The sequence below is a fragment of the Dioscorea cayenensis genome, chromosome 5, assembly GCF_009730915.1.
Source record: "Dioscorea cayenensis subsp. rotundata cultivar TDr96_F1 chromosome 5, TDr96_F1_v2_PseudoChromosome.rev07_lg8_w22 25.fasta, whole genome shotgun sequence".
Taxonomy (NCBI): Eukaryota; Viridiplantae; Streptophyta; class Magnoliopsida; order Dioscoreales; family Dioscoreaceae; genus Dioscorea; species Dioscorea cayenensis.
This window is the reverse complement of record NC_052475.1, coordinates 22,066,144-22,075,405: the sequence shown is the minus strand read 5'-3', so window position 1 is coordinate 22,075,405 and position 9,262 is coordinate 22,066,144. Positions and strand designations below refer to the sequence as shown.

Below are 9,262 nucleotides of genomic sequence, written 5' to 3'. Positions count from 1 at the left end.
AAAAAAAAATTTGTCACACTGCAAATATTCTTTCATAATAAAACTTTAACTATCATATAAACATATTTAATTAATTAAAAAGTCCAATTATTGTATTACTAATTATTATTTTTTTTAAAAATAAATCTAAAATATCATGACAAATCAAAACATTTCAAAATTCAAACCCGTTCAGGCACATAGACCCAAACACCGACCTTTGCCGGGACGCACGTGCTTTCCGGATGCTATCGACAACGTTCAAATCTCTAGGGCGGCAGCAGGCTTATCAACAACTACAAATGTAGCGTCGTCTCACCGCAAGCCCTCAAGCGCGGGAGGCACCAAGAAACAAGCTCTCTCTCTCTCTCTCTCTCTCTCCTCACTCACTCGCACCTCTCCCACGCTTCTCGTCCTCCCCAAGATCCCCAAAACCACAGCTCCAAGGCGAAACCCTCACTCCGGCTCGATCACTGCGATCAATGGCAGTCTCTTCCGTCTTCTTTCGCTGTTTTCTTCCTCCTCAGCAGGACGGCGATCGCATTTCGCTCCTCAAATGCATGCCCGATTTCAAAATCAAGGTTCACGGCAGCCGTGGCGGCAGAGGGAGAACGTTGGTTTCCCATAGACGCAATGTCCGGTGCGACTTCTCGGCCCAGGAGCAACCGCCGAAATCTAAGCAGAAGCCAAGCCAGTCGCCGGGAAGGAAATCGGAGACTGATGTCGACCCTGTTGGGTTTCTCTCCAAGTATGGCATCTCTGACCGTGCCTTCGCCCAATTCCTCCGTGATCGGTATTGCAAATTGATTTTTCACTTGATTTCCTTGATTTCTTTTCATCAACTCTAGCTGATAATTTATCTTTTCCTGAGGTTTCTTAATGTTTGTTTTTGAAGTTCAGGCATAAGGCATTGAAGGACCGCAAGGTTGAGCTGTTTTCTCGGTTTCTTGACATCTCAGTCGCATCTTCAGGGTTTGCTTTCTTTCATCATTGACCTCTTTATAATCACTGGAGTACAGCTAATTTTTTTTGTTCTTGCTTATTTAATTTTGGCTTGAATTTGTACTGGACTTATTGTCAGGTCTGATATATTGGGTATGCATCGCCACAGGCAGCACAGGGTGGATTTCATGGAGTGGGCACCAGGTACTCGCTGCCATCTCTTGCACTCCTATTTAACACTTTTCAGTTGTCTGCATTATTTTCTGTGCTTGAAGTAAATACAAACTTTTGATTCATGAAGACTAATTCATGCCAGGGCATAATCCTTTGTCATTTTCTTTCTTGTTGCTTTATTATGTTTTTCATGTTAATAATTTCATGCTGTACTTTTAGTAAGCTAGCATCATTGTGACTGCTGAAACACTTTTTTTTTTTTTATAATTTCTCACTTGTATTAGCTGTTTAATTGAGTAATCACAGTATCCTGAAAAATAATTCTTGTTAGAGTAAATTCAACTTGGATTCTAGAAATGGTTTTTTGTTTTTTTTTTGTTTTCATCTTAATGACTTCCCAATGATGGGTTTCCTGAGATGAATCAATTTACTCTGCCTTGTATAACCATCCTGTATACCTGACAACTATTGACCAGTTCACTATGCTGTCAGTTGGTGTTATATCAGCTGTTTTTTTTCCTGAACCTAACCGGTTCATGATTTTGATTGCCATTTTTTCAACTGAACTCTACCTCAGGATTATACCCAAATCTGTGCATTTGGTTTGCAGGCGAGAACTATAACATCAGTTAGGTTTTACATCCTGCATGCATTTTGTGTACAGATCCATCCATTCATGATTGCCATTCCAACTTTACTGCTTTGTCAAGCTGTCATTTTGTTGAGTTATTTTGGATGACCAATTAGCTGGATATTGATTTTAAGGTTATGTTCTAAGCAATTCAAGTTATAAATATAAACTATTATTTATTTATGTTTTGGTTGAATGTGAGCTGCTGTGAAGTAAAAAAAGATGAGATCATATTAAAAAAGATTTACCATTTTTATCACTTGACTGAGGATTTGGTTAGATTGACATCATCTATTCGATAACTGCGAATTGCTATTTTTTATTTATTTATTTATTTTAATATGATCAAGTATGAACTAAGGCTATGGAACAAACAATGTTTATTCTTGACTGTGGTTTTGGTAAGATTAATTCCATCAATTAGAATATTTCTGGTTAATTATTATTCGTTATTGGGTTGGATCATGTAGGGTGCTATCAGATAGAGTTCATTTCAGACATACCAATGAGTTTTTCCCCTACTTTTCTCTATAGATGAATTCAATTTGGTTTAAAACTTTTGAAAATCCAATTGAAATCTATATGTGTTCTCTTTATTTATTTATTTTTTATTTTTGAGACAAGTACCGTCCTTATTGTTTGCCAAATTTTGCATGGATCTATTCTGTGTCACACTGCTAGCTACTGGTTAAACAACCAATGCTATTTAAGGCCTGCTTAATATCATCAGCAGATTGTTGCTTGATGTTGCATTTTGTTGTTCGATGCCTCCTCACATTATGTTTTGTTGGACTTCTGATTCTTAAGATCCTTTATATCACCATCAGCATGATTTTAGGTAAAGGAAAATAAAATGTATGAGTTGTTTATACATGTCAAACACTCACAATAATTTGACCAATTATAACAATATGGTCCTGTGACCTTTGATTTTGGTTAAAAGTGCACAGAAAATCTTTGGTAGCAGTTCTCCATTCATATAACTTAATGAAAGTGCTCTAATCTTCTACCAGAATTTCAGGTGCTTGCCCATTCTGGTGATGAGGTTGGGAACTAATATAATGCATCAACTTTCTTCCTTTTGTTTGGATATCACTTATACCATTACTTATGCAGTAGGTACTTATCTTTTCCTTTTTTAGCTTATTCGGGTAAGTTTATAACATTTTTCCACTTTAATGAATGTACAATGCTTTGGGACATTAATGGGGATGTGTTTCTAAGGTGTCATTAAACAAATGGAAATGTGGTTAACAGTATACAGTGGCATCCTCCAACCGCTTCTTTGTCTCCTTTTTCAAAAAACGATCTAGTGCCATCATCATTAAAAAAAAAAAAAATCATTTTTATAGCTTTATCATATATTGGAAGGTATACTCAAAAAAGTTTTGATGGTAATATTGTCTCATACATTACCAGCTGCATTATTTCTGCGTTAGCTTGAATAGTTACTTTGAATACTATTGTGATGCATGATCTCTTTTACTATATGGTTAGAAATCACGTGATCATTTCTATTAATCACTTTAGTTGTTGGTTTATTATTGTTTAGAAAATGCAGCTCAGAACTAATAGTTCACACTTTGCATTATTTTATTTGATTAATTAACATTTTACAAATATGTTTGCATGACAGGTGCTCGATATTGTTCACTTGTTGGAGATTTCAATGGTTGGTCACCAACAGAAAACAGTGCAAGGGATGGACACTTTGGACATGATGATTTTGGCTATTGGTTTATTATTCTTGAAGATAAGCTTCGTGATGGGGAAGAAGCAGAAAAGTATTATTTCCAAGAGTACAATTATGTAGATGATTATGATAAAGGAGATAGTGGTATAAGCGCTGAAGAATTACTAAAAAGAGCAAATGATGAATATTGGGAACCTGGAGAGGTTCGTACTCGGAAGTCTACTTTGGAAATGGTCTCAAAGTTATATGAGCAGATGTTTGGTCCAAATGGTCCACAGACAGAGGAAGAATTAGGTGAAATTCTTGATGCTGAAACACGATACAAACAATGGAAAGAAACCAATAAAAGTGACCCTACTAAACCTTGTTTTGATGTTATTGACAATGGAAAGGAATATGATATCTTCAATGTGGTCAGTGATCCTGTATCACGTGAAAGGTTCCGATCAAAAAAACCTCCACTCGCGTACTGGATAGAAATGCGGAAAGGTCGAAAGGCGTGGTTGAAGAAGTATATACCTGCAATTTCTCATGGAAGCAGGTACAGAGTATATTTTAACACTCCTGATGGGGCCTTGGAACGAGTGCCTGCTTGGGCCCCGTACGTTCTTCCAGGTATACTTCTTTAGCCATTTTATGGTGCTATGTTCTTAGATTTTTGTCTTTCCAACTATTCTTATTGGATCTCATTCTTGTTCAGGTGCATTAATTGCTTTATGATGATACTTGTCTTCATGAACTTTAAACAAAATCTCCTCACTCTTTAAGAAATATGGACTATGGAGAATGGTGCGCCTATAAAAGATATAACTGGCAGGAAATCTATGTTGGTTCCATTCTATATCATAAATATCACAAATTATGATAAGTTACTCTTTAAAGTCACTAAAGACACTAGTATGAAAGGATGTGTCATGAATGGTTTTTCAAATTTTATGAAAAGAAGATAAATGAACAGTTTCAATATGATGGTTGGGCTGTTTAATATTTCATTTATGCTAAAAGAGCCTTACTCCTCATAATTCTACATACTTACTGTTGCTTTCTTTTTCTACGATCTGGTTCTTTCTTTACATATGTATTAATTAGGTTCTTCTGTAAATCAAACAGTTAGTCCCATGTAGCAGAGGGAATATTTGAATGTCAAGAAGCAATTGCTTGAACCTTAGTTTCCTGATTACCAAAATTTGAGTAAACGTAATATTAAGACGTTTGGAAGATGGATTTGTCTTTTTATTCTGAAAGTTGTGGTGGAGGTGATTGAGAAAGCATTATCTAGTGCTGACAAAGAAATTTATCACAAAAAAAAAACAAAAAAAAAAAATCATTTGGTGGATATACACATGGATAAGACATAATGCTATAGGGTTTTCATACAATAGCATGAAACAAGTTGAAAGCGAGAGGATAGTAATAATTAGAAAATTAAAGTATTTGTTTGTGATGAAGCCAACATTGCTTTCTTTGGGTACAATAGCCACCATCACATTTATATGTTCTCATTTTTTGTTGGCTCTGGAGTTTACTATCACAATGCAATATAATTGAAATCCACGTCCATAACCTACTAATTATTCAAAGTGAATACCCACGGTTGAGGTTATGATGGAGAGATGATCACTATGATATTCTAAATAGAAATTCTATTGAAAGCTAACAAACAAAAAAAGGATGGTGATTTATTATGTTTCATTTCCATGCCAATGTTAGTGCCTCATGTAAATCTTATTAAAGCAACTGATAGTTCCACATCAGTTAATTTTGTAAATATGGATAAATATACAAGCTTGGATCTCTCATTCTAACATTTTAAGCTCTTATATTGAATTTAGTATAGACAATATACGCTTGTTAACTTGGTTTATATAATATGGTATCCAAGCTTGGTTAATTTGTTTGGTTGCAACATGTCTAGTTGCAAAGGATCATTATGTTAATTTGATAAATATGGGTTTCAATATATAAGATTGGGTCTCTCATCTTATCTATTTAAGCTTTTGGGTTGAATCGAGTTCATATAATATTTGTTGGATGTAATAAATCCTAGGTTAGCTTTGTATGTTTGGGGTTATGGGTTTGTTAATGTTGGAAGAACTTAGATTGGAGAGAGTGGAACAAGTCCATATGCCTAGAACAATCTTCATGAATGACATTTAGGTCTACATATAGGAACTAACAATACAAGTATACCCCAATTGTACCTTTGTACTACCGATGTACATATACATGCATACATACATACATCTAACACCTCTCCTCAAACTCAAGGAGGATCATGCGATACCGATATATCGTCGCTTCATCCGATACACTATATTTTGATAAATACACACGATAAATCACGATAATTTAAATTATACTGATATACTCATCGATAGTATCGAAATCTTGTTTTTTAGATACGTATCGTGCGATATATATCTTGTATCCTACGATATTGAAAACTATGGCGATTACCGCCTTTAGATATGAAAGAAGCGGGATCCCAAACGTCAGAATGAATAAACTTAAAGGGAGCAACAGTCTAAGATATACTCAAAGGATAAAGACGATGTAGTTGCTTACTAAGCTTACAGCCAAAACATACTTCATCAAAAGGAGGAGAGACAACTCTTAAGGCGCCAAGACGAACAAGGGATGGCATTCAAGAAGAACACAAATGACCAAGACGCAGAAACTGCCAGAACATTGCCAAAAGCTGCTGATCCGTAGGAGTCAGTGGAGCAGGAAAAGCCTGTACCAAATGTGCATGGGGAGAGAGAGGCGTTGGAAGAACAGGTGAAGCTGGTGAAGTGTTAAGAGGAGTGACACGCGGAAGTATACGCTGCTTCTTTTGACAGTCGCACGCAAGGTGGCCAGGTATGCCATAGTAGTGACAAGTCACGATTTGTTTTGGTGGAGGCACAAAAGTAAAGCTAGAGACAGTAAGAGCACTGCCCCCCTGTGAATAAATCCATAAGTATCCATTTTTTTTTTAATTATATATATATCATTGTAGAGAACAATGCGCTGTCAGAATAGTGTATAGTGAACAATGAGCCGTCAGAACACTGAATGGTGCCGTTAGAACAGTAAACAAGGAACTGTGAATAGTGGCAGATTTTTTTTTTTTATAATATATATATATATGTTTATATGGCTCCAATATTTGTCTCTTTATGTTCTAAAAAGAGAATAAAGAGACAAATAATGTGCGGGCCCGAGCATTTGTTTCTAGGTGTTTGTAAAATGGGTAAATTCTGGAATTTAGGAATGGCTGTAATTTCAAGGAAAAATGTTGGTTGGGCTATCGATGCAGCGGCGCAGCCGGCAGTGAGTGGGCTCTGGGCGCGAGTCTGAGCACTGGGCGTGGGGCCGGAAGCCAGCGGGTGGGTCTGGTCGCAGGTAGGCCAAGAGGTTGGCAGTGGCGACGCTGGCGCAGATGGCGCTGGTGCTGGCGTGGCTGTGGGTGGGTCATCGGCGTGGGTTATGGCATGGCTACGGGTGAATTTGCTTTTTTTTTTTTTGCAAATGTTGATCTTGAATTTGATAGAAGAAAGAGGTGTCCGGAGAAGGAGGTGGCTAGAGATGGAGGTGGCTAGTGAAGGTTTAAAGAGGTGGGATAAGGAGAAGTAGGTGGTCGGTGAGGAAGATGGCCGGAGGAAGAGGTAACCTAGTGGTGGCACGGCTGACAGATTGGTGGTTTGGTGGTGTGGCTGCGGGGTAGCGCGAGGGCACCGGCGGCCGGAGGAATTTAGGCATCTGATACCATGTTGGAAGAAGAAGAAGAGAGAGAGAGAGTGGAACAAGTTCATATGCCTTGAACAATCTTCATGAATGACCTTTAGGTCTACATATAGGAACCAACAATACAAGTATACCCCAAATATACCAATGTACTACCGCTGTACATACATATGCATACATACATCTAACAGTTAAAAATGTGACCAATGAAATTTTAAGTTCCTAAAATGGCAAATATGAAACATGGGGTGCTAGATTGCTAATCACCTGAAATTTGAGGATAAGAACTAATTTTTAACTATAGCTTTCTTGAACACCTCTATGTAGAGCATTCAAAGAAAACGCCTTGACTTTTTTTTTTTTTAAAAAAAATTATTTTTACCGTCAATCATATGGAGTAGTTGACCAGAACCATACATTTGTATCATATTATTGATACACTTGTTAGCTTGCAATCATTTTCATGGAATGCCAAAGTCTTTAATGTTCAATTTTCCTTTTATTCCTTCATATAAATAATTAAAGCGGTGCTATACACCATCATTTGGAGCATATTTAAATGTAAGTAATATTATACACAAATGTTATTTAGATTGAACATATGCTAGTAATGACAAAATTCCATTTTCTTAGTGGGCATCTTGTCAACACTCTGAAGATTTAATAAATAAGGTATACTTTATAACGATGAATGGTTCTTAAGGCCAGATTTCTTTTTTTATGTAAAAAATCATTTCCACTATATGTGATGCTTTTGAACAAAATTCTAAGGTAAACCTTATTTTTTTCCCCAAATTGCTAACTTCTTTTGAGAACCAAGCTCACTTATGATAAAACTAATTACTATCATTTGTTAAATATGGTTGTATTGCTGTGATAATAAGGTCCTTTGTCACTTGTTGATATTGGCATAAATTATTTGGAGCAATGCACTCTTTAGAGTTTATGAATTATTATTATTATTATTATTTTTTTTTGAATTATCTGTTTTGTTTGCTCCCTGAAAGTTTATTCATCCCATGCAGATGTTGATGGGCAGTCAGCATGTGCGGTTTATTGGGAACCATCTCCTGAAGATATTTATAAATGGAAGAATAAACGCCCTATAGTCCCTAAATCTCTTCGCATATATGAATGTCATATTGGAATTAGTGGATCTGAGCCAAAAATTTCTTCTTTTAATGAGTTTACCTTGAAGGTGATGTGTAGAACAACAATTGGATTATGTTTATGATATGTATCTGACTTTTCTTCTAAATAGGTCTTTTCTTATATAGGTACTTCCACATGTGAAAAATGCAGGATATAATTGCATTCAGTTGATCGGGGCTGTGGAACATAAAGATTATTCCTCAGTCGGCTATAAGGTAAGTAAGTTGTCATGTGGGTTATAGTATTATCTTATTGAGCATTTCTAGCGTTTATTTGGAGATGACTACAATAATTTGCTTGTCGGCCACAATATTTGGTTTAAAATTTTCCTTTTTATTCGCCATCGCCTGAATGTTAATTGATGACTTACCTCACAATAGTGGTAGGTTTTTGACATATTTCCTTTTTAAATAGCTTAATTTGAAATGTACCTTATAAAGTTTGTAATTGCATACAGGCCCCTATGAAGTCCTAATATTCATAGCATGACTATTTGGTGAATAAATTATGAGTCGATTAACATGCTTTACATTCTTAGCATCATCACATGAAATATGAACAATAGTTTGACAAATTTCTTGCAAAAAATTGATGTTCCAAGGTGTTCTGCTTTCATTTTGTCTCAAGTTTTTGAATTATTCCTTAGTTTGAAGAATTTTTGCAATTGTATTTTTTTTCCAAACTCTTTAGCTAACACATCACTTGTTTTATTTGGGCGAATCATAGAAAGCCTTTAGTTTTAATTTTCAAAAGACTTTGCTCTTTTATGTTTAAAAACTACATTTTCTAATTATAGACTTTGTTCTTTTATATGGATGCTTTGTTGGATGCTCTACCCATAAAAAAATAAATAAATTTATAACTATAACTTGTTTCATGTAATATATTTGTCCTCAATAGATTTCTGAAACTAGTAATATGCTCTTTTTCTCTTTTCCTTTTCTTTTTCTTTCTTTTGTCTCTTT

At 35.6% G+C, this 9,262-nt stretch overlaps 1 protein-coding gene across 3 annotated transcripts in view; it reads left to right on the top strand.

Moving 5' to 3' along the window:
- Nucleotides 1-263: 263 nt before the first annotated feature.
- LOC120261270 (1,4-alpha-glucan-branching enzyme 3, chloroplastic/amyloplastic) overlaps nt 264-9,262 on the top strand; it is a 37,760-nt gene continuing 28,761 nt past the window's right edge. For 2 of the 3 annotated variants that reach the window (XR_005536583.1, XM_039269088.1), the window contains exons 1-6: nt 264-772; nt 880-951; nt 1,061-1,125; nt 3,363-4,034; nt 8,171-8,343; nt 8,423-8,512. Coding sequence is in view for 1 of the 3 variants with exons in the window: in XM_039269088.1 (XP_039125022.1) it covers nt 462-772; nt 880-951; nt 1,061-1,125; nt 3,363-4,034; nt 8,171-8,343; nt 8,423-8,512 (1,383 nt within the window). In the remaining 2 variants the exon portion in view is untranslated. Of the gene's footprint in view, nt 773-874; nt 952-1,060; nt 1,126-3,362; nt 4,035-8,170; nt 8,344-8,422; nt 8,513-9,262 lie in introns of all 3 variants that reach the window. The other variant, XR_005536584.1, reaches the window with a different exon arrangement.